Source organism: Ailuropoda melanoleuca, chromosome 10 (genome assembly GCF_002007445.2).
Source record: "Ailuropoda melanoleuca isolate Jingjing chromosome 10, ASM200744v2, whole genome shotgun sequence".
NCBI lineage: Eukaryota > Metazoa > Chordata > Mammalia > Carnivora > Ursidae > Ailuropoda > Ailuropoda melanoleuca.
The window spans coordinates 57167424-57192504 of NC_048227.1; the positions used below are offsets into that span (position 1 = coordinate 57167424).

Sequence of the window (25081 nt, forward strand, 5' to 3'; positions counted from 1 at the left end):
TATTCTGGAGGCTGCATTTGGATATCCCATTTTGAGAAGTCAGTACTAATTGCTATGCAAAATTAGCAAGCCTCCGGGAGAACCGAGCTCTGCATCCAGGGGGTGCTTTTATAAAAGAATCTATACGTGCTCAGTGTCATTCAAAACAGGATGATGAAAAGAATGGGGCCGAGATAGCAGCCCTTCAAATTCAAAAGACTTGAGACGCCCTATCTACATTTAAAATAGGGCGGAGGGAGGAAGGGAGGAGGACCGCTTGGGGGAAAATGGTTAATTTATACATTCCCAGAAGACAGAATGGAGGCGCTTCGATTTCTGCCGGGAACTTGACTTTTACACTCGCACATTAAATAACACGTATGATCCAGTACGTCGCTTGACTCACTTAACAGATACAGTTTTAGTCTCACCTTCAATTTAATGTGACAGTTAGGATTAGAATTTAAAGAGTATAAATTGCATTTCATTAGTTCAGTTTTCTAGGATTTCCCAGTAGAAGAGTTAGGAAGAGTTAAGAGTAGCATTTAAGCTCACTTTGCATTTTTAAACCACTTTGCAGAAGTGGTTTAAAAATGTAAAATGTAAAATGACTTGTTACATTTTTACAAAGGGGATTAGATGAGATACGTGTTGTGAAGATCTGTATCTTTAGCCAGCCCTTCACAGTAACAACTGAGGTATTTACAGAGAAGTTAAATGAAACAATAGAAATAAAATAATAGACATCAGTATTTCTTTGTTCATATTTGAAACCAAAGACTTTGTCAAATACAATAATTTTATTAATAAATAGCATCTAAGGCGAGCAGCGTGCTTACCTGATGGCTGACTTTTTAAAACATCTCTTAGGAAATGACAAAGTGACCTTGAGTATTATTGTAAATTACGCATCTTAATTTGCATAACTGGATCAATCTACTTAACAAAGTAAGCTGTTCATTCTAAATAAGATATTAACAGAAATGGAAATCATTACTATGTAAGAAATGACCTACCTTCAAATGGTTTTGTGGGTACTTTTTGTTTTGTTTCATAAGGGAGAATAGTATATGAAGGTGAAAACAACAGCTGCATTGGAATAGTTGTATCTAACTTGTATTTTGGAGGCTTTAAAAAATAATAGGTCTGAAATAAATAATATGTCTGAAAGTGCAAGTGGATTAAAGTAATGCCTTCTAAAAAAAGATGAATAAACATGGAGTAAGATGGGGAGAGGAATGAGGTATAAAAAACACAATTCCTGCCCAACACAACCTGAAGAAGTCAGTAGGAGTGACGGTTCCTGGTTCATGGGGATGTATGGAAAGACCTGGAAAAAAAAAAAGAATAACCCGAGTTTCAGATATCTGCATTACTGGAAATTTCTTAATTAGAAATGTATTTTTCAAGTTATCAAATTAGAGTTGCTGCAATTGATCTAATGAGCTCGTTTCCAATCTTACCTGAGTAAAATGCAACAGGGGGGAAATCAGCTCCTTGGCCTTACAAAGGATTCACGTAACACATTGTAACAACTCAAAAAGAAAATTGCACTGCATTTAATGAAGAATGGGATATATATAATGTAAATATATATAATTGAGAGTGGCAGACAGGCATTAGGTTTCGGATATCTTGTAACTGCTATTCTAAAGGTTTTTATCATCGCTAAAATATATTTATAGTTGCCAAGACAATATTTAGTAGGGCTTTTTTTTTTCTTCTCAGTAGTTAAGTCTTAAAACAACGCAACAGATTTCACTGTTACTTGTGAGACATTTCCACTTTATTTCTGGCCTGCTCGATGTATAATTTTGCCAATTCTTTTACTTCAAACAGAAGTAGCTGACAGATCCAGATTCCATGAATACTGACAACAGAAAAGTAAGAAGGGAAAAAAGAAAGGAAGTGGGAACATGTATTAACTTTATTAAATAGAACTTATGGAAAGACACACCTTGAAAAATAACTTGCAAAACTGGCTTTTGTTTGGGAAATTAGGCTCCGGGAGTTAAGTTTAACCCCTTGTGTGCTGCGGGTGAGGGTGGGGGCGGGGAGAACTACCTTTAGTGGAATCCGGAGCTGGTAAACGACCCAATATGGAGGGAAAGATTAAGTTTTGAATGAAAAAGCTGCAGAGAATTTGTGCTGGGCAGTTCTTCTTCTGTGTTGAAGGACTATTTAATAATTTATAGCAGCTTGAGATTTTAAGTACCCAACACAGCCATTAAGATTTGATTTTAGTTGAATATCTGGCTTGCACAATAGGATTCTGCAAAAAGAAACGTTAGGAAGAGTGAAAATTGCTGCAAACCCGCTCTCAATTTCAAGCCCTTGAGAAAACAAATGCCAATCTGAACTACAGCTCATTCTGAGCCCAGAGTGCTGGCTGGAGGCCTTGCAGCCACTAAGGCCCCCACGCCCAGAGGGGCGCCCAAGGGCCTGCAGTCAGGAGTCCCCACGCTGATCACACAGCTGCGACTGGCAGGAAGCAGGGAGTAAGGGGAGGATGGTTTCCCAGCCAATCAGTGCCCATTAAAAAAAGAAGAAAAAGGAGATATACTATTCTAGTAACCGGCCAATTTTTAAGAAATTATTTCATGCTGTCGGTCAAAAGATTCTTTAAATGAAATGGTATAAATACACATACTTTTTTTTTTCTTTTTTGGTGTTATCTGGCCTTTTTAAAATTTTGTCTATACAATGAAACACCTCATAGAAATGAACTCGAGATCCAGTGATTCTGCTTCTAGGAATCCTTCCCGGGAAAATACTCAACCAAAGCTACATCTGAAAGTATGTTCATTGCAGGATCGTTCATGTTAGCAAAAAAAAAAAAAAAGGGGGGGGGAGAGCATATGAAAAATTGTTCAATAAATGACACATGCTATGGCATACTACATAGGCTTTAGAAAGAGAAATACTCTTTCTTATGGAGACAGAAGAATGTGTATGCCATATTATTGAGTAAAAGACAGGGATCTTTTTGAAAGAGGACTTTGGTTACTTCCGTTTTGACCTCAAACTTTCTAGCTGGGTTCTTTCCAGTTTGTCTCCAGGCTCAGGTGAAAGACCCTGAGAGCAAAGCATCCCTTGTTGGGAACCAAAACTATCCCTCTGAAGTACTAAGCACTGCCCTGAGCCTACAAGACCCCACCCGGGATTGACTCCAGGACACTGATCCTTTTGACCTTCACAGCCTGCCTGCAGGTACCCGCCCACCTTTGTCCCGCATTTTCCTTACATAAACCTGAAGTACTTTCAGCCCTTTGGAGACAGCCTTAGAGACTATTCCTCGTTCTTCCTGCTGTTGGCCTCATGGCAGTAAATTCCTTTCTTGTTCAGGGTTCCTGACTGGCACTGAAGAGCATGCAACTCTTGATTTTGGGTCATGAGTTTAAGCCCCAGGTCTGGGTTTACAGATTATTTATTATTTGTTTATTTATTTAATAAAAGATTTTATTTATTTGACAGAGAGCATGAGCAAAGTGGGAGGGAGAGGAAGAAGCAGGCTCCCTCCTGGGAGCCAGATGTGGGGCTCGATCCCCAGATCCCCGGGATCATGACCTGAGCAGAAGGCAGATGCTTAACTGATGGAGCCGCCCAGGCACCCCTAGAGATTTTTTTTTTTTAATTTTTAAAGTCTTTTCTTGTTCCACCACCACTTGTTTCTCTGCCTTTGGATTTTGTCAGTGGTGACTGGCTGAGCCTGGTCAGTTTGGGACCCCTGGAGCCAGGGGCTCTCACACCCCTGTGTGCCAGGCTGCATACATAGTGTAATGCTATCTTTGTTAAAGAAAAAAAAAAAAGGAAAACACATCCATATATTTCAGCGTAAGTGAGATGATCTGGAAAACGGGGAGCCGCGGTTTCCCGAGGTATAGGTTGGCAAGGAGAAAAGAGGGATGTTTACTTTTTCATATAATATCTTTGGGTCGTGTTGGCTTTTACTTCTTCCCACAATGGGCATCCATTGCTTTGCAGCCTTCTACCCCCTCCCTGAGACTAAAGCCTGAGTCGTCACCATAGCCTGCAGAGCAAGTCACCCTGGAGTAGCTAAGTCATGCAGAGCTGCTGTGAGAGTCTGGATTGACTCCTGTCACCAGGTTTCCCTTTATCTACATGTTCTTATTAGAGAAAAAGAGAGAGATCTTAATAATGCTCCAAAAGTAAATACGGCATTTGGCTACAGAATTCATGGCTCCCTTTCCCCAAGCTTCTGAACTGTCAGTATTTTCTAGAAGTAACTGTGACTATACCTAAGGATTTCCCTAGAATCATGGCCCATTAAGGTCTGAGAAATAATAAATGCCATAAATGCCGACTGCTTGATTATAGCAAGAAGGAAGCTGAGGCAAAAAGGAAAGGTGGCTTGCCCAGGGCACACTGGCTTCTGGAATGATGTTTTTGGGTTCCTTTTTGTTATTCCTACCAAAGGCCAAACAGATTTTAAAAAAAACGTCAGAGGCCACAGAAAAGTGAACTACACAGGTTTGTGCTTCCCAGAGTATGTTTGTTCGGAACAGCAGCCCCTGCCGCCAGCCTCGCCCTTCAGTTAGCCGCTTAGCTCTCTCCCTCGAGAGGCCTCGGGTGTTCCAAGTCCGGGCGAGAGGCCCCTGCTCTGTGCTTCCACAGCGCCTTTCTTTCCCTGTCATAGGAGCTGTTAGGAACTCAACTCTGACCTCCCCCTAAATCCATGTGTTGACTTCCTAACCCCCAATATTCCTCAGGAAGTGACTGTATTTTTTATTTTTTTTATTATTTTTTTATTTTTTTTTTAAAGATTTTATTTATTTATTTGACAGAGATAGAGACAGCCAGCGAGAGAGGGAACACAAAGGGGGAGTGGGAGAGGAAGAAGCAGGCTCATAGCGGAGGAGCCTGATGTGGGAGTCGATCCCAGGGACCCCGGGATCACGCCCTGAGCCGAAGGCAGACGCTTAACCGCTGTGCCACCCAGGCGCCCCGTGACTGTATTTTTTAAAATAACTTTTTAAAAATTTATTTTTGAGAGAGAGGGAGAGAGCATACACACAAGCTGGGGGAGGGGCAAAGGGAGAAGCAGAGTCCCCTCTGAGCAGGAAGCCTGATGCGGGGCTCGATCCCAGCACCCTGAGATCACGATCTGAGTTGAAGGCAGATGCCTAATCGACTGAGCCAACTAGGCTCCCCAGGTGACTGTATTTAGAGATAGACTCTCTAAAGAGGTAATTAATGTTAAATGAGGTCATATGGGTGTGCCTCAGTCCAATGACTGGTATTTTTTAATTTAAATTCAATTAATTAACATATAATGTATTACTGGTTTCAGAGGTAGAGGTCAGTGATTCATCAGGCTTATATAACACCCAGTGCTCTTACATCACGTGCGCTCCTTCATGCCCATCACCCAGTTACCCCATCCCCCCACCCACCTCCTGTCCAGCAACCCTGTTTGTTTCCTATGATTAAGAGTCTCTCATGTATTCTCAAAAGCAGAGGGAGAGTCATCAGCAATGCACACAGAGGAAAGGCCATCAGGGGACATGAAAAGAAGGTGGCCATCTGCAAGCCAGGGAGAAGGGGCCTTAGGAGAAACCAACCTGCTGGTACCCTGATCTTGGACGTCTGGCATCCAGAATTATGAGAAATAAAGTTCTGTGGTTTAAGCCCCTGAGTCTGTGATGTTTTGTTACGGCAGCCTGAGCTAACTCAGAGGTTCTGCTCACAGGAAGCTCTCAGTGCCTTTCTGTAAACTCCTGGAGGGCAAGACCATGTCCCAACCCTCCATCTCCAAGTACCTGGCTCTGTGCCTCAGACAGTCAATTCTCAGTAAATATCTGCTGAAAGAATACATGAATTGATGTTAAATATGTTCCTTTCCTCATCCTTTTTTTTTTTTTAAATAGATGAAGAAACAAAGGGAGGAACATTAGGAGCAGAATGGGTCCCAGTCTGTGTGAATGGTTCGGGGAAATGTCCCTGCACCCCCTATGCGGCTGTAAGGGAAGAGCCCAAAGACAAGCAGCTAATTTACGGTAGGATCTGCACCACATGCCAGAACCCTGCCCCCCTCCCCAAGATAGAGCTCCGTAAAGTTCACAGTTCTTCCCATTGTTGTCTTAGTCGGCTCCAGCCGCCGTAACAAAACACCCTACACTAGGGGGCTTAAATAACAGAAATGTATCTTCTCACATTTCTGGAGGCTGCAAGTCTGAGATCAGCGTGCCAGCACGGTTGGGTTCTGGTGAGAGCTGTCTTCCTGGTTTGCAGATAGCTACCTTCCCGCTGTTGTCCTCACGTGGCGGGTAGGAAAAGAGCAAACTCCTTGGGTATTTCTTCTTATAAGAGCACCAGCCCTGGGGTGCCTGGGTGGCTCAGTGGGTTGAGCATCCAAACTCTTGGTTTTGGCTCAGGTCATGATCTCAGGGTCGTGAGATTGAGCCCCGAGTTGGGCTCCACACTGAGTGGGGAGTCTGCTTGGGATTTTCTTTTCTCCCCTGCCCTTCCCCCTTGCTCTTGTGTGCTCTCCCTCTCTCTCTCTCTCAAATAAATAAATCTTAAAAAAAAAAGAGAGAGAGAGAGAGCACTGATCCTATCATGAGGGCCCCACCCTTATGACCTCATCTAAGCCTCATTACCTGCCAAAAGCCCCATCTTCAAATACCATTACACTGGGTGTTAGGGCTTCAACATACAGATTTGGGAGGAGAGGGACGTAAACACTGAATTCATAACAATAGCATTTTCACATTTTGTCACCCTGTTTGCCTTTGATCACGGATCTGAGAGGTGGAACAGGTGTATTACCTTCCCATACAAATTTATCCCATTTTTGAACAGATGAAATAAATGTCTGGAGAGATCACATGGTTTGTAACTCATTCTTTCATGTAACAGTTATTGCAGACCTAATACGTGCCAGGCTCCAGATGCATACCTGGTAATTAGCACGACCTGCATTATAGCCTAAATACTAGTTCTTGTGCTGTTTTCCAATTAAGTCTAGTTATTTCCCAATTTAATTGTTCAAAACAGAAATAGTGCTGACTAGAATAGAATTTAATCTTTTCCTTTCAGAAAATTCAATTCTACTCCAAGACACATAGCAGTGCCAGAGCACTCCTTTCCGGCTCAGGCTGGGCATTTCTGCCTCTTCTGCTTGTGCCTTGAGGCTTTTATAGTCCCCTGGTCAATGCCTGTTCTTCCTTCAAAACCTCCTCATTGTGTTTTCACCACCCCCTTCTCCACCAGAGCCAGTAGCACCCAGGTCTGTGCTCCCGGTTAGACCTTTTTTGCACACAGCCCTTATCGCGGCCTAGTCTTACTTGATGGTACTGTGGTTCACGTCTTCCATGACACCCTTGTACTGGACTCCACGGTGTTTCAGAATGTGGGTCACATTCTGGGTCACCAAGTGCCACAAACTGGGTGACTTAGAACATCAGAAATTCACTCTCTCAGGGCACCTGGGTGGCACAGCGGTTGGGCGTCTGCCTTCGGCTCAGGGCGTGATCCCGGCGTTGTGGGATCAAGCCCCACATCAGGCTCCTCCACTGGGAGCCTGCTTCTTCCTCTCCCACTCCCCCTGCTTGTGTTCCCTCTCTCGCTGGCTGTCTCTATCTCTGTTGAATAAATAAATAAAATCTTTAAAAAAAAAAAGAAATTTACTCTCTCACAATTTTGGAGTCAAGAAGACCAAAATCAAGGTGTTGGCCAGGCTGGTTCTTTGGGAGGCTGTGAACAAGCATCTGTTCAGGCCTCGCTCTGTTTCTGGTAGCCTCAGGTGTTCTTTGGCTTTTAGATGGCATTTTCCCTGTCTTCACATCGTTTTCCCTTGTACTTGCCTGTCTCTGTGTCCAAATTTCTCCTTTTTATTTTATTTTATTTCTTTATGAAAGCTTTATTTGAGAGAGAGCACGGGCATGCGTGGGGTGGGGAGAGGGAGAGAATTTGCAAGTAGACTCCCCGCTGAGCACAGAGCTTGCTGTGGGGACAGAGGCAATGACCCAGGAGATCATGACCTGAGCCGAAACCAAGAGTCAACACTCAACCGACTGAGCCACCCAGGTGCCTCCCAATTTCTCCTTTTTATAAGGACGCCAGTCGTACTGGATCAGAGCTGTCCTAAGGACCCTACCTCAACTTGATCATCTGCAAAGACCCTATTTGCAAATAATGTCCCATTCACAGATACTGAGGGTAAGGATTTCAGTGTCTTTTGGGGGATACACTTCAAGTCATGAACGATGGGGAAAAGAGTGGCGTGCTCACCTGGACTCAGTCCCAGCACCCCAGAAGCACGGGGGCCCAGAGTGAATATTCTGACAAGGGGACTTCCTCTGCCACAGCACCAATCCAAGGATTCTCGCAAAACCTGTCCCTGCAGGAACCTACCTTCCCTTTTACTTCTAAAGAATGTGCCTAATTTAATTTCGCTGCTCCTTGGAGACGTGGCCATTGCATTCATGCTTTCATCCCTCTGCCCGATTGCTGTCCTGCAAATACCAAGTGGTCATAAACGCTGTTTTGCTTCTAGCTGTATGGTGCCGGCCTTAGAAAGTCAGACAGACCTGGATTTGAACTCCGACTCCAACGTGTGCTCAGTGTGAGATTTTGGAAGCTTGCTTACACTTTTAGCTTCCATTTCCGTATTCACAGCATGGGGCAACCCCACCCTCCAGGGTGATAGACAAGGCAGTTCTGTGTAGCTCTGCTACAGTGGCTGGCGGAAGGTTAGTTCAATAAAGGATAGCTGTTATTTTTATTGGTCGTAAATGAGGCAAGCGGACTGTTGAGATAACTAACCCAGGCACGTCACAGTTGGGGCTTTGAAAAACACATTTCTAGTTTAGCAGCAAAAACACAAAGGTTCATATGCCCAGCCTGAATGCTGTCTGGAAGACACCCATAGAAACCCATTTTATTTTATTTTTTATTTTATTTTATTATTTTTTAAATATTTTATTTATTTATTTGACAGAGACTAAGTGATCACAAACAGGGGGAGTAGCAGAGGAAAAGGGAGAAGCAGGCTCCCCACTGAGCAGGGAGCCCGATGTGGGGCTCCATCCCAGGACCCTGGGATCATGACACGAGCCAAAGGCAGACGTTTAACTGACTGAGCCACCCAGGTGCCCCCCTAGGACCCCATGTTAAATCGAAACTCCATGCAAAAAGGGAGAGATACCACCATATAATTCTAAAACAGGTGATGGTCCCCAAACCACAATTCTAATGTTCATTCTCTTTCCCCCATCCACAAGGAAAAGAACGATGTGTCCTGCTGTCTTTCTCCAGGACAGGTTCTGGTAGCCTCTGTCACCTGTGCACATTGCTGCCACTAGAGCCCTGCACTAAATAACCAAGCCAGTGAGATAATAAAGGTATTGTGTGCAGATCTGAGTTCATACACTTGTGTGTATGAAATAACTATTTTTATAATTTACTTTATATTTTAAGCCCCATTGTTTTGGAGTCTTCCCCACCCTCAGTGGGCTTCCAAGGGCTTCTGCCCTCCAGGCATTTGCCCACACAGGTTCTGGCTAAGCCACCCATCATTCTGCTCGCTGTGCCCTGCAGGCAGCGGCTCTGCGAAGCCTGACCGGGGACAGGGTCATCTCTTTGCAAGGCTGCCTGGAACAGGGATCCTGGATGCAGGAAGCAACAAGCAGAATTCATGGGGGAAGCCGGTGGATTGCCTAGTCAACACATAAGAACATCTTCACGTCTACAAAACAGTGCACTAGCTCCCCTGTTTCTTTCAGTGTGAGCCCGCTTTAGTCTGTCTTCTGTTTCTCCATTTACGGAAACAGCCTTGGGTAAAGAGGAACATCCTCTACTGTCTGGAAAACAGCAGTGCAAGTGTTAGGATGAGTAACCCTCGGTGTCAGTGCGGGGAGAAGGCAGGGACTGTGGCGACTCTGGCAGAGTAGAGGGTTCAGTCCTTATCTAAGGCAGGCAGCCATTTGGTGCCGTTATAGACCGAATCCAGTATGGCCAAAGCCACCAATTACTTTAGAGAAACCCAAACCTGGAATTTTGCATGAAATTGCCCAGGTTTTTAATATGAATGACTTAAGTTCACACAGCCAAACAAAGTCGGGTCTTGCCCACAGGCCTCTAGTTTGTGGCCATGGCTCACATTCGTGTCTACTCGAAGGGCGGGCCTGCCTCCCAGCCCGCTTGCTGGAAAGCTCCCACGCCAGCCCCGCTTCTCCCCACCCCCCTCTCTGGGATCCTCCTGCTTCTGCCCAAGACATTTTGCCTACGGTTCAAATCATCTCCTTGCTGGGGCTGATGCTTTTGGAAACAAAGGCTTGAGGGCGATTTCAGCTTTCTGTTCCATCTCATGCCTTCACCAAGACAATAGACCCAGATGGGAATTTCTGCTTGTGGGCAGGGATGAGAAAGGGGGAAATAGCAGGAGAATAAAAATATAGATTAATATCTCAAAAATATTACCTTGCTGAACATATTTGAGTTGAGGTTATCTATAAATAGCAGTTTGAGAATTTCTCTATGGCTTTTAAGGAAGTGCTAGGAAAATCTTTTAGGAAGGAAATCCCAATTCAGCCAATCAACCCGATTCCAGTTTTCATGGTAAAATAGAAGTATCTAACACAGTGTCTTCTTAATAATTTATTCTAATGTGACATTTACTTTTATTAGTACAGTACCTTGTTTTCCTGATTCTGCCAGGGGCAATTTCTGAATTCAGTAATAAGGTTTTTGAAAAATATGTAATATCTTGAAGGTTTATCTATCGAGTTAATAGTAAACACATGATACTAGCTATTACCAAGCCGTCATTGGCTTAAAGGACTAACATTATTACTGAGCCATTACTGGTTGAAGACTAAAGCAGTACAACCCTTGTGCTCCGGGAAGATGATAAATTTGGGAGCAGAAAAGTTCAGACTCAAATCCCCTTTGTTTCATCGTTTTCTTTGGTGGTGGGAGATGCTGGTCTCACTGTGATACTGATTTGAGTGGTCAGGAGTGCGGCAAGAATATTAGAAATACACCCGATGAACATCCTTCAAATAAACGACCTTATTACCCCCTGACCTATACAATCAGCAGGGAGCAAGGAGGAATAATTGCCCTTTGGAACTGGCATGTGTGAATTCGAGGGAAAAGGGACCAGAGGAATCCAATAGTCTACATTACCTGCTTCCTTCGGTACATCTTACATTAGAAATTAGAGAGGTCTGAGGTGACTTTTCTTCAATAAAATTAAAAACAGTGCTTTAAAAGGAAAGTATTAGCATCAGTAGAAATAAATGGCCTATGTACAGTGCAAGGGAGAAACGCATAACCAGTCTGGGGACAGATAGGGCACATAGGTTGTGATTCTCTAAGGCTCACCCATTTGGTATTTCCCGGACCTCTTTCTGGAGATACTGAAGTTTTCGAATGGTATCTATAATAAAATGTTACATCCAAGTTGATATCCAATGATTTAATAACATTTAAATGTTTAAAAACGAAGACACCCAAAAGGTACAGCTTCTGCAGCCCGTGAAAATTCTTTGTAAGATGCTTGTTGCAATCCCAGCTTTGAGTAAGTAAACTTTGTACTGGGGGAAACTGCATTTATTCAGCCTTGACATTGGGTAAGTAAGTAAATTCTTTCAGTGCCAAAGGGATCTCTAGTCTAGGCTGGAGTAAGTGAATGTGTTTTCCCAATGGCTACATTCCCAGAGAATTTTTGAAGGGACAGAATTTGGCTGATATCAACTGTAGAGAGAGGTGGGGGGGCATTTAGTACCCAAATTAGGGTCGTGCACCCATGCGGTTGGCAGGAGAGGGTGAGAACTCTTTGGAAGACAGCCTGACTGGTTTTAATGTGACAAAAGCTTTCAAAATTAAACAAATATTTATTGAACACCTACGACTGCAAAGCTTTGAGTCCTTTTGGGAGTTAACAAATGGGTAAGTCAAGTCCCTGGCCGCACAGAGATTTCAGCCTATCCCACGAATGAACCTCGAACCCTGAGACCTGTAATATAAAGCAGAAGGCGGCACAGAGGGAGAGCCTGCCCAGGGCTGAGCGAGGCGCTGGCTGGAAGGTTCCGAGAAGGACGGGGCTGTCCTGAGAGGCCGCGGGAAAGCTGAGCGAGATTCTGACCCACGAAGGCTGGGTGAAGGGCACTCTGAGCAGAGAAAACCACGCGCAGCAGCTGAGCCGGAAACGGCAGGCGGTATTTGGAAAACTATAAATAGCCCTTTCGAGTCAAAACCAGAGAGCCGGTGGCGTTAGAGGCCAGGCAGAAGTAACGGGTAAGGTGAGAACAATGGGCAGTGGGCAGAGGAGGGCTCCGCTGCTGCGCGCTGCAATCTTCCCAAGCTCCACACTCAGCCTGGTGCTCGACGGTTGGAGCGAAGACGAACGTGACCTCCGGCAGCCACACGCCCAGAAGAGCCTGACCTCAAACAGCGAGCTCTGCGGCTCCGAGCAGGGCGGGTCTCTCACGCCACCTGTCTCCGACTCTGTTGGAGTGACCCGGCCGTAACTCACACGTGGAGGGACGCCGGGAAGAGTGATGGGGACAGAAACCGAAATGTAACCCATAACTGACCACTACCCCCTTTCCAGGCTCGCGCCTCCGCGCAGGTGCTGAGAAGCCCAGTTTGTGTGTTGGGGGGGCACGCCCACACTACAGGGGTAGGGCCAAGTGTTCATACGAGGAAGGAAAAGCTGTCCCCCCAAACGGAGAAATTCAACAAAGACATAACTGAACGAAGAAGTTCAGAGCCTGCTGGGTAACAAGAGATCATCCACAAAAGCCAACTATAAATTTAAATTTTCATAGCATTCATATAATAGGGTTAATATTTTCCAGATGAAAACCTCGCCTTTTGCAGGTCTTCCCTTATTTTTCCTGCTTGAATTTCAATTAGTCTTGACCTACTAAAGGCTTTTTATAGCCAACCGGAAACACTTGCAGTAATCAAAGGCTTTAAAACTAAAAAAAATATGGTGCTACCGTTGCAGGCATTCAGGGGATAAGCACAGTAAAACCCCGTCATAATGCACTCATCAAAAATACAATTTTAGATGTAATGCAGAATTGGCAACTGGCTCCCGTTCTGGGCCTAGCCCCTGTTCGAGAACAGGACAGGGATGAGAGTCAGGGGTGGGGGTTAAAGTTCTATGCTAGGTGTGGGGATAGGGATCTTGGAGTGGAGACCAAGGTCATGAAGGTGAAGGAAAGGCATGTAAACGTGTTTCAGAAAAAGAGGTGAAGAGTGAGTCTCTGGTTCTCAATATTCTCCAAGGTAAATCTCGGAATCTGGCCAACTAACTGGGACATTTCTGGAATCACTGATGCTATCCTGCTGCCTCTGGACTCAGAATTGTCCCCAACAATATTTAAATTGGAGCCAGGGGCGCCTGGGTGGCGCAGAGGTTAAGCGTCTGCCTTCGGCTCAGGGCGTGATCCCCGCGTTATGGGATCGAGCCCCACGTCAGGCTCCTCCGCTATGAGCCTGCCTCTTCCTCTCCCACTTCCCCTGCTTGTGTTCCCTCTCTCGCTGGCTGTCTCTCTCTCTGTCAAATAAATAAATAAAAAAAATCTTAAATTGGAGCCAACCAGCACCACCAGGTGGCACCAAATCACAGCTTTGTCTGGCTGAACTTAGATATGGCAGCAGGACTCCCAGAATTCCTCACCAGCTGGCTCCACACTGGTCATTTTGTTGTTAACCTTACAAAAAACTGTGACCTTACATTTCACATTACTGAATACTTTGGCTCTCACTTGTCCAATTACAGTAGGGTTTTACTGAATTAACTTACGATAACCAATAATCAAGGCAAGTACTCAGTAGACTACAGACCAAAGGAGACTAAATTAGACATTGTGCTGATTGTTTTACACACATTAGCTGATTTGGTGCCTTCAGCAACCTATGTGGTTTAGGTTGAATAAGATGAAACTACCACTTCTAGGGGCTAAAAATTGTTAACTACAGACATCTTCACATAGTTTAATCTGCTAGTTATTATTAAATAATTCCTTGGGTGCTGGGTTCTAGATATACCTCACAGCTTTAGCTTATTAACTGAATTTTTCAGAAATTTCAATATATTTACTTTATGTGCTTGATTTATCAATTTCTGAAAGATGTGGCTAAAATCTTTAAACTATAACTTGATTTATCCATTTCACCCGGATTTTTTAAAGTTGTTTCTTTGTATATTTTGATGTTGTATTGTTAGGTGCATACATGTTTTTGATGGTTATAGCTTCTTACTCTATTCCTTTAATCAGCATATAATGTCCTGCTTTGTCCCTTATATTTTTTTGCCCTATATTCTATATTGTTAGCTATTAAGATTCTTCCTCTTTTTTCTTTTGGTTTATAATTTTTTTCCAGCTTTCATTTTTTTAAACTTTTTGTGTCTTTTAAGTTTCTCTTTTAGATAACTTATTATTGGATCTTACTTTTTAACACAATCAGAATTTTTTTTAAGATTTATTTATTCATCTATTTGAGAGAGAAGGAGAAAGAGAGAGCATGCCAGCACAAGCGGGGGTGGGGGAGGCGGGAAGGGTCAGAAGATGAGGGAGAAAGAATCCTCAAGCAGACTCCCTGCTGAGTGCAGAGCCTGACATGGGGCTCGATCCCAGGACCCTGAGATCATGACCTGAGCCAAAATCAAGAGCTGGAGGCCTGATTGAGCCACTCAGGCACCCCCTGAGTCTGTTTTTTAAATTAGTCAATTTAATTTTTTCAAAAATTTTAATTCTAGCATAATTAACATACAGTGTTTGGTCAATTTAATTAATGTATATTTATTATAATTCATTCTAATATAAGTACTTATTTCTGCCATTTTATTCTACGTTTTTCATTTACTACACATTTTATACTTCTTTCCCCCTTTCTGTGTTTTTTTTTTTTTTTTTTTAGATGGGGGAGAGGCAGTGGGAGAGGAAGAGAGACAAATCTTAAGTAGGCTCCATGCCCATCACAGAGTTCAATATGGGGCTTGATCTCACCCTGAGATCATGACCTGAGCTGAAATCAAGGGTTGGATGCTTAACTGACTGAGCCACCCAGGCGTCCCTCTCTCTGTTTTGTTTTTGAATCAAGGTATAAATACTTCAATATGATTAGTTTCAGGTGTACAACATAATGATTAGATTTTTTAAAAAAGATTTTATTTTTAAGTAATCTCTACATTCAATGTGGGGCTTGAACTCACAACCATGAGGTCAAGAGTTGTATGCTCTTCCAACTGAGCCAGCCAGGTGCCCTGTGATTAAATATTTGTACATACAGTTGATCCCTGAACAATGTTGGGGTAAGGGGGACTACCCACCACAGACGAAAATCTACATATAACTTTTGACTCCCCCAAAACTTAACTATTAATAGCCTACTGTTGCCTGGAAGCCTTACTGAGAACATAAACAACTGATTAACACATATATGTATTCTATACCGTGTCCTTACAATAAAGTTAGAGAAAAGAAAATAATGAAAATACATTACAAATACTGTATTTTTGGGGAAAAAATCTGCATCTAAGTGGACCCACACAGTTCAAAGTTGCATTGTTCAAGGGACAACTGTATTACGAGATGATTGCCACAGTAAATTTAGTTCACATCCATTACCAACACATAGCTACAAAGTTTTTTTTTTTCTTGTGATGAGACCTTCTACGATTCATTCTGTTAGCAATTTCCAAATATGCAATACAGTATCACTCACCATATTTACCATGCTGTACATTACATCTCCATAGTTGTTTTATAACTGAGGGAGGTCATGCGGTACTTGTTTTTCTCCATAGATGTTTATTGTTCTGGCTTAAACGTTGAGCATTTCATTCTGCCCAGAACCTGCCTTACTGTGAGGCTCACGTTCTTGTTGCTGCACCACAGCAAGAATTAGAATATCAGTGGAACCTTAGAAATTTGCCATCTACCCGCACTGGATCCAAAACTGGACTGGATGTGCAAATGACTTGGGAGCTTTGGAGAAGTGTTATTCCGGCACCTCACCTGCAGAGATTCTGGCAGTACATCCGGGGAAAGCCCTGACACGAACACAAGCCCCTGATTTTGATGCAGGTGGTTCCCATACCACATTATGGGATATTGGTACCATCTAGCCCCATAACTTCCCAAATGATAAGCTTTATGCTTGTTTTTGAACTTTAAATGTTGCTTTTTAAAGCTACACCCCTGGGGGGAGGGGAAGATACACCCCTGGAAAAAAAAATAAAGATATGCACCTGGGTAGGCTCTAATCATCTCTATCTAGACTCCTTTCACCTTAGATTGTCCTATATGCCTAATGAAGTCTCTAAACCTACTTTTTTTTTTTTTTAAGTTTTAGTTTAAACTCCAGTAAACACACAGTATAACACTGGTTTTAGGTGTACAATACAGTGATTCAATACTTCCGTACATCACCCCGTGCTCATCATATGCGCCCTTCTTAATCCCCATCTCCTATTTAACCCATTCCCCACTCACCTCCCCTCTGGTAACCATGTTTATTCTCTATAACTAAGAGTCTATTTCTAGGGGGCCTGGGTGGCTCAGTCGGCTAACCGTTTGCCTTTCGCTCTGGTCATGGTCCTGGGGTCCTGGGATCGAGCCCAATATTGGGCTCCCTGCTCGGTGGAGAGTCTGCTTCTCTCTCTCCCTCTTCCTCTTTCCCTGACCCCAGCTCATGCTCTCTTATGTGCTCTCTCTCTCTCAAATAAATAAAATTTTTTTTAAAAAAGTCTGTTTCTTTATTTTCTCTTTGCTCGTTTGTTTCTTAAAATCCATATATGAGGGAAATCATATGGTATTTGTCTTTCTTTGACTTATTTTGCTTAGCATAATACTCTCTGGTTGCATCCATTTTGTTGCAAATGACAAGATTTCATTCTTTTTTATGGCTGAATAATATTCCATTGTGTGTATACACTACATCTTCTTTATCCATTATCAATTGATGGGTACTTGGGCTGTTTCCATAATATGGTTATTGTAGATAATGCTGCTATAAACACAGGGGTGCATGTATCCTTTCGAATTAGTATTTTTGTATACTCTGGGTAAATACCCAGTAGTGCCATTGCTGGATTGTAGGGTAGTTCTATTTTTAACTTTTTGTGGAAACTCTATTCTGTCTTCCACAGTGGCTGCACCAGCTTGCATTCCCCACCAACAGTGCAAGAGGGTTCTGTTTTCTCCACATCCTCACCAACACATATTGTTTCTTGTGTTGTTGATTTTAGCCATTCTGACAGCTGTGAGGTGGTATTTCATTGTAGTTTTGATTCGCATTTCCCTGATGATAAGTGATGTGTTTAACATCTTTTCATGTGTCTGTTGGCCATCTGTATGTCTTCTTTGTCTAGACCTACTTTCATAATCTATATTCTTCTAATTGGAATTTGCGGTCCACTGCTCCTTTACTATCTATTTGACTTGCTTATGTCATCATAAAAACATATTTCCTTTACTGACCATTTATTGACCGTCAACCTCTGTAATGGGTGCAGTGATAGGGCATTTGGGCACTCAGCTATTTTACGAGGAAGCATGACTGTCTTCATTTCTCTAAGAAAGCAAGAAGAAACCTGGGGAATTTGCCTGATACCATCCTATGGAGAAGCTAGTATTTGAATGCAGATCGTGTACTCTGTTAGATCCCACTGCCTTCAGAGAGAATCTGATCCTAAGAAGCTCATATGACAGTGGGGAAGAAACAAAGAATTTCACTCTCTGGTCATCTTTGTAGCAAAGACAGTGTTTTGCACACAGTAACACTTAATGAACATCAGTGAAAAGAAAGCATAAATTTATCCTGGTTTCTTCTTTCTCTATTCATGATTTCCAAGTCAGGGGACTCACAATCTGGTAAAACAAAAAAGCAGCAAAGAGGATTGTTTGGGAAAACACAAATTTGGAGACAAAACAGAAAGAAGAGCTTATGTGACACAGTGAGTTTCTTGGTCTGAACAGCGACTGTTGCAGGTGATCAAAGCAACGAGTCCCATTATGTGAAAATGTCCATTACAAACTAGGGGTACTTTGACGTTGCATTCTTTAATTTTCATTTTTCTGATTAATTCAATACAACTTTTGAGCAATACAAGAATGTAAAATGTAATATTAGACCATTTTCTACTACTTGTACTCAGTTTTATAATGCTGATGTTAAACATAATAGAGCAAGCAACTATATGTAATTGTAGAAATTACTGCTAGGAATTTGCATATGAAATACACACCTTTTACTGCCTCTAGTTGGCATTGTTAACTAGGTTATAAATAGTACAGCTGACACACTGCAAACAGAAAGCGCTTTTTGATGGGCACATGCTATGAATGGAAGAAGTGTTCAAACACAATGTTTAAGTTGGAAAGCTTTCATTAGAACTAGCCAAGGGAGGAAAATGGTTTATTTCCTAATCATACCCTTGCTTAAGAATCCAATCATATAGAAAGATTTATGGTAAACCTTTCTAAAAACAGATATTTATGCTACTATTTGGGTAAACAAGTGATACATGCAGTCTATAAACATATTTTAATAGTGTTGATAGGCACTTTTAAGAAAATTGAGCTGTTCCCTTTGGATTAAATAGTCTCTTCGTGAGTATATATGGAGAGGCAAAGGAAGTAATAGGACTAAGATACAAGACTGGAGAGTGCATTTATACCACTTGTGAAGATAAAGCTCACAATAGGGCATTTTGGGGGAATCATCTACTAGAATTTGAAATTCTAAAAACCATTTGAAAAGCTTTAACTATTGAGACAGAACAAAAAGATGCCATTCACTTTGACCAAAAAAACTAAATTAACAGTACAGTACTTTTGCTGATGTTTTATATTGCTTAAGGGCAAAAATTCCACAGATACTATGAGGGCTGTTTCAATCCTTACAAGGTGTAGGTACAAAGACTAGAGATGACTTTTGTAAATGAGAAATCTAACATTGGCAGACATTATATTTTTATGGACTGTAATAATTTGGTTTTCAAAAGTTTTGTTTTGTTACGGCTGTAAAGAAAGAATGACACAGAATTCTGATATTGAACTACTCATTTAGATGACAGGGAAGGTGAGGGGGTTAGGGACAAAATTTTCTTCCTACACATTTGTGTTCAGGCATCTATATCTGCCTTAGTGCTTTGATACCATGGTGATAGCTGAGCAACAGCTAGATACAAACTAATCTGTCATGTGAGCTTCTGACCATAAAAAGTTGGTAGGTAGAGTACTAGGAAGAAAAATATAAATGTTTAGGTGTTTAAGAGTTTAGTCAAAAAGAGATTTGTTCTCTCTACTAACCGCTCTTGTCTATCTCTTCATTATATACAAAGAGATGAGAATCTTAAAAAAAAAATCCCAAACAACCCCCAGTGTTATTATTGGTAAGGAAAAACTTAAAAATTTTAAAAATTTTATAGAGGGGTCACAGTCCCTTTCTCTCTCCTTAAATTTATTTTTTTTGAAGATTTTTAAAATTCACTTGAGAGAGAGAGAGCATGAGCTCAGAGGGAAAGGGAGAAGCAGACTCAATGCGCAGGGAGCCTGATGTGGGGCTCGATCCCAGGACGCTTAACCGACTGAGCCAAAGGCAGATGCTTAACAGACTGAGCCACCCAGCTGCCCCCACCTTTTAAAGATTTTATTTATTCATTTTACAGAGAGAGAGGGAGAGCACAAGAGAGTACAAGCATGGGGAGCAGCAGAGGGAGAGGGAGAAGCAGGTTCCCCACTGAGCAGGGAGCCCTGGGACTCAATCCCAGGACCCTGAGATGGTGACATGAGCCAAAGTCAGATGCTCAACCAACTGAGCCACCCAGCTGCCCCTAAACCCTTCTTAGATAGGGAACAAAAGAACACATTTCAACCTTTCTTAAATAGGAATTAATGGCCACAATAGTGCATGTAAAGTGTTTTGTAAAGACATTTCAAAAGGATTTTTTCATACTAACATCCAATTTCTTTCTGTTGATGGCTATTAGGAAGACAAAGTTACATAAAATATAAATACTTTGGGGCCAGCAGCCTTGAATGGCCTGATAGATACTGCCATTTTTAAAGTCAACATATCACATGATGCCTTTCATTGTCTTTATCATGACAGTTTATTTATTTACTTATTTTATTTTATTTTATTTTTTTTTTAAAGATTTTATTATTTATTCGACAGAGATAGAGACAGCAAGTTAGAGAGGGAACACAAGCAGGGGGAGTGGGAGAGGAAGAAGCAGGCTCCCAGCAGAGGAGCCTGACGTGGGGCTCGATCCCATAACGCCGGGATCACGCCCTGAGCCGAAGGCAGACGCTTAACCGCTGTGCCACCCAGGCGCCCCTATTTACTTATTTTTTAAAAGATTTTGTCTGTCAGAGAGGGAGAGAGCACAAGCAGGGAGAGCAGCAGGCAGAGCAGAGGGAGAAGCAGGCTCCCCGCCGAGCAAGGAGCCTAATGTGGGACTCGATCTCAGGACCCTGAGATTGTGACCCAAGCTGAAGGCAGACACTTAACAGACTGAGCCACCTGGATGTCCCCATCATGACAGTTTATATGTAATGCAGAGAAAATAAAATCATCTGAAAGAAAGAACATAACACTTGGAAAGCCAAGAGTAAATAAAATCACCTTTATTTTTAGGGCTATTGATTTTATTTCAAATACCTCCAAATGGTAAAATATGAAGTAATAGTTGCTAGCTAGTTAAATGGAGATGGCAAATAGACTTCCACTTGTGTGCTGGCTCTGATATTTTAATAGTGGCTGCATGGTGTGCTGTGTTAAGGATTCTGAGGTTCTGTAGGAAAAAGAGCTGTGAATAATGAGTGAATACCTATCAGAGTGGGAGGGAGACTAGATGGTAAAAGACTTGCTAAGTGGAATGTGGGGTGTGGAAGGGAAGGAGGGTGAGCCCAAAACACCCAATACAAACTACATTTATTTTAAGTCTTACATTTTATTTATTTAGGTATTTAAAGTAAGCTCTATGCCCAACCTGGGGCTTGAACTCATGACTCTGAGATGAAGAGTCATATGTTCTACCAACTGAGGTGGCCAGGTGCCCTTTAAACGCAAAGCTTACATTTAATTCCATAATATATATAGTTTGTATGCTATAAAAGTTTAAAAAATCATTTGTAGTTAAATTACCTAACTTTAACTTTGTGGGGAAAAAAAATATGTTCTTAGATAATGTGCATGTTCATTCTGTGGTTTCCCACAGCACCTGGCAGGCTGCTGGGTATCCTTGGGAGTCTCTGAACCCCATTTAGTGGAGTCCACACCTAGGAGATTGAGAGAAATAAAAATGTTTAAATATGTCTATGATAATGTGAGATTCAGAGAAGGTAAGTAACCTGCTTGTCAATGGCAGAGCTGGGACCTGAAGACTCTAAAGGCCAATTTCTTAACAAAGATTCTATCTATCTTCCTCCAAAGATAAGTACCAGGAGTCCCTGGGATTCAGGGTTTGGTACTAAATTACTGATCTGGGGGAAAAAAAAAACAACAAAACTTTGGCGGCCACAGAAGACCTTATAGTTAGTAACCAGTAAGCTGGCAATTTCACTATTGCTTTGAAAAAGAAAAGCACGGTTTCTGTTTGGGGTAATGGAAAAGCTGTGGAATTAGACAGTGGTGATAGTTGCACAACAGTGTGACTATAATTAATGTCACTTAATTGTACACTTAAAATGACTAGAATGGTACATGTTATGCTAATATATATATATGTATATATATATACACATATAATTAAAAATAAGGAAAAGAAAATCATGACTCATGGATTGGAAGATTAATATTGCTATGATGGCAATTATCCAAAAATATATCTATATATTTAATACAATCCCTATCAAAATACCAGCAGGCTCTTTTGTAGAAATTGACAAGCTGCTCTTAAAATTTTTTATGGAAATGCCAGAGTGGTCAAAACAACTTTGAAAAAGAATTACAAGTATAAATGGGGAAATCTGCATAACATTCTTGGACTGTAACAATGTCATTTTCTTAGTTGTGGTACTGTATTACAGTTTTATAAGATGTAACCATTGGGGGAAACTATAAAGGATACCTGGGATCACTCTGTGTTATTTCTTATAACTACTCGTGAATCTACAATTATCTTAAAGTAAGAAGTTTAACGAGGGACACCAGGGTGGCTCAGTCTGTTAGGTGGCTGACTCTTGATTTTGGCTCAGGTCATGATCGCAGGGTCATGAGATCAAGCCCATGTCTGGGCTCCGTGCTCAGCATGGAGTCTGCTTCAGATTCTCTCTCCCTCTGTCCCTTACCCCACTTGGATGCTCTCTATCTCTCTAAATAAATAAAATCTTTATTAAAAAGAAGTTTAATGAAAACAGTTGGAGGACTTACACTTCCCAATTTTATTTTATTTTTAAAAAAGATTTATTTATTTATTTGACAGAAATAGAGAGCAAGCACAAGCAGGGGAGTGGCAGGAGAGGGAGAAGCGGCTCTCCACTGCGTAGGGAGTCCAAAGCAGGGCTTGATTCCGGGATTCGGAGATCATGATCTGACCTGAAGGCAGACACTTAACCAACTGAGCCACCCAGGTGCCCCCACACTTCCCAATTTTAAAACTTCATATAAAGCTATCGTAACCAAGACAGTGTGATACTGCCTTAAGGAAAGACATAGAGATCAGTGGAACAGAATTGAGAGTCCAGAAACAACTACCTTACATTCTACTACCCTTACATTCATGGTCAATTGGTTTTCTACAAAGTTGCCAAGGCAATTCAAAGGGGGAAGAACAGTCTTTTCAACAAAATGTTTCTCTAGAACAACTGGATATCCACATACAAAAAAATTTAATTTAATTCAGTGGTTTTCAATGTGGGTAATTTGGGCTTCCCAAAGGAAAAGCACATTTGGCAACGTCTGGAGACAATTCTGGTTGTCACAACTGGGGGCAGAGGTGCTATTGACATTACCTGCGTAGGAGCCAGAGATGCTGCTAAAGATCCAACAAGGCACAGGCAGACCCCAAAAAGGAGGCAGCCCAGTGTGTCAGCAGTGCTGAGGCTGAGAAACCCTCATTTACCTCACACCATACACAGAAATTAACTGGAAATTAATCATAGACCTAAGCTTAAGAGATAGAAAAGAACACTGGAAACAATCTTTGTGATTTTGGATTAGGCGATGATTCCTTAGATATGACCCCAAAAGCATGATCTATAAAAAAAAGTTAGTAAATTGGATTTATCAAAATTAAAGACTTCTGTGCTTCAAAGACACCATTATGGGTGCACCTGGGTGGCTCAGTCAGTTAAGCATCTGCTTTTGGCTCAGGTCATGATCCCCGGGTCCCGGGACAGAGCCCTGAATCAGGTTCTCTGCTTGGCAGGGAGTCTGCTTCTCCTTATCCCCCACTCCCCTCTCATGCCTACTCCTGAAATAAATAAAATTAAAAAAAAACACACCACTATGAACATGAAATCAAGTCATAGACTGGGAGTAAATATTTGCACCTGATATATTTGATGAAGAACTTGTATACAGAATATACCAAGAATGCTTATAACTTGGGGTGCCTGGGTGAGTGTCTGACTCTTCGTTTTGGCTCAGGTCATGATTTCACAGTTGTGGGATTAAGCCCCACACCAGACTCCATACTCAGTGGGGAGTCTGCTTGAAGATCATCTCCCTTTACCCCTCCCCCTGCTGCACACACGCTCTCTCTCTAAAATAAATAAATCTTTTAAAAAAATGTTTATAATTCAATAACAAGACAATAACCCAATTAAGAAATGGACAAAATGTTTGAACAGACATTTCACCAAAGAAGAAATATAAACAGTTAATATGCTCATGAGACAATGCTTAACATCGTTAGTCATTAGGGAAATGCAAATAAAATTCACGATGAGCTATTAGCTTATTTCTACTAGAATAGCTATCATAAAAAATGAGACTACCAAGAGTTGGTAAAGATGTGAAGAGATTGGAATCTACATGTGTTGCTGGTAGAAATGTAAAATGATACAACTACTTGGGAAATACCTTGGCAATTTCTAAAATGTTAAACATAAATTTACCATAAATTTTACTCTTGGGAATCTACTTAAGAGAAATGAAAACATGTCCACACAAAGACTTGTTCTTGAATATTCATGGCAGCGTTATTCATAATAGGTAAAATGCAGAAACAACCCAAATGCCAATCAACTGGTAAACAGATAAACAAATGTGGCATATCCCTATAATGGAGCACTATTTAGCAATACAAAGAAATAATGATTAATGCTACAACATGAATAAACCTCAAAAACATGCTAATGATGGAAACCAGATGTAAAAAAGTATAATTCCATTTACATATGTCCAGAAAAGGCAAATTTATAGACAGAGAGTAGATTAGTGGCTGCCAAAGCGTTGACTGCAAATGGGCACAAGGGATCTTTAACACTGAATTGTGGTGATGTGTTCACAACTTTGTAAATGTACTAAAAATCATTTAATTGTATAATTAAACTAGGTGAATTTTATGGTATGTAAATTATATTTCAATTAAGCTGCTTTTAAAAAAGAATGCAATTAAAACAGTTCCAATCTTCAAAAAAAGGAAGGAAAGAAGGATAAAAGAGAAGCATAAACAGGCAGCAATTAGAAAGTTCACAAAAAACTGATCATATTCTACATACACAAGTTTAGGTTACCATGCAATTCAGGATATAATTATGGTGGGGAAATCACCAAAATGCCTAGAAAGTGAGAAATAATGCAAATAGTAAAATTAAGAAGGAAAGGTTGCAAGTGTAGCTTAATTCTTTGAGAATGATGTTTTCTAGGCTTAAATAAAAAAAGACCCAAATGGAATAAGATAATGACAAAACACAATAAGCTCATACTGTTACAGCATGAATGATGTGATTCAGATAAAGATTATCTTGTTTCTTTTTGAACAAACCCTAGAAGTTTCCTTCTCCCAAGTCTTCTGTAGGGGAAGGAAATTTTTTCCTTATTACCTTCTAGGTTCTTTGGCTGGCCTAATCATTAATTGGCATAAGACAGATTAACAGGAGAAAAGCAAATTTAATTTCATAGAAAAATAGGAAACTCAAATAATGACTGAAGCAAGCAACTT

General features: G+C 41.4%; 1 protein-coding gene across 1 annotated transcript in view; it reads right to left on the reverse strand.

The window, feature by feature from the left end:
- Positions 1-795: 795 nt before the first annotated feature.
- The window catches only part of PDSS2 (decaprenyl diphosphate synthase subunit 2), a 276311-nt gene continuing 252025 nt past the window's right edge, over positions 796-25081 (reverse strand). Inside the window, exon 8 of the mRNA XM_034670923.1 lies at positions 796-1309. Within this exon, the coding sequence (XP_034526814.1) occupies positions 1031-1309 (279 nt within the window). The 3' untranslated portion in view covers positions 796-1030. The remainder of the gene's footprint in view (positions 1310-25081) is intronic.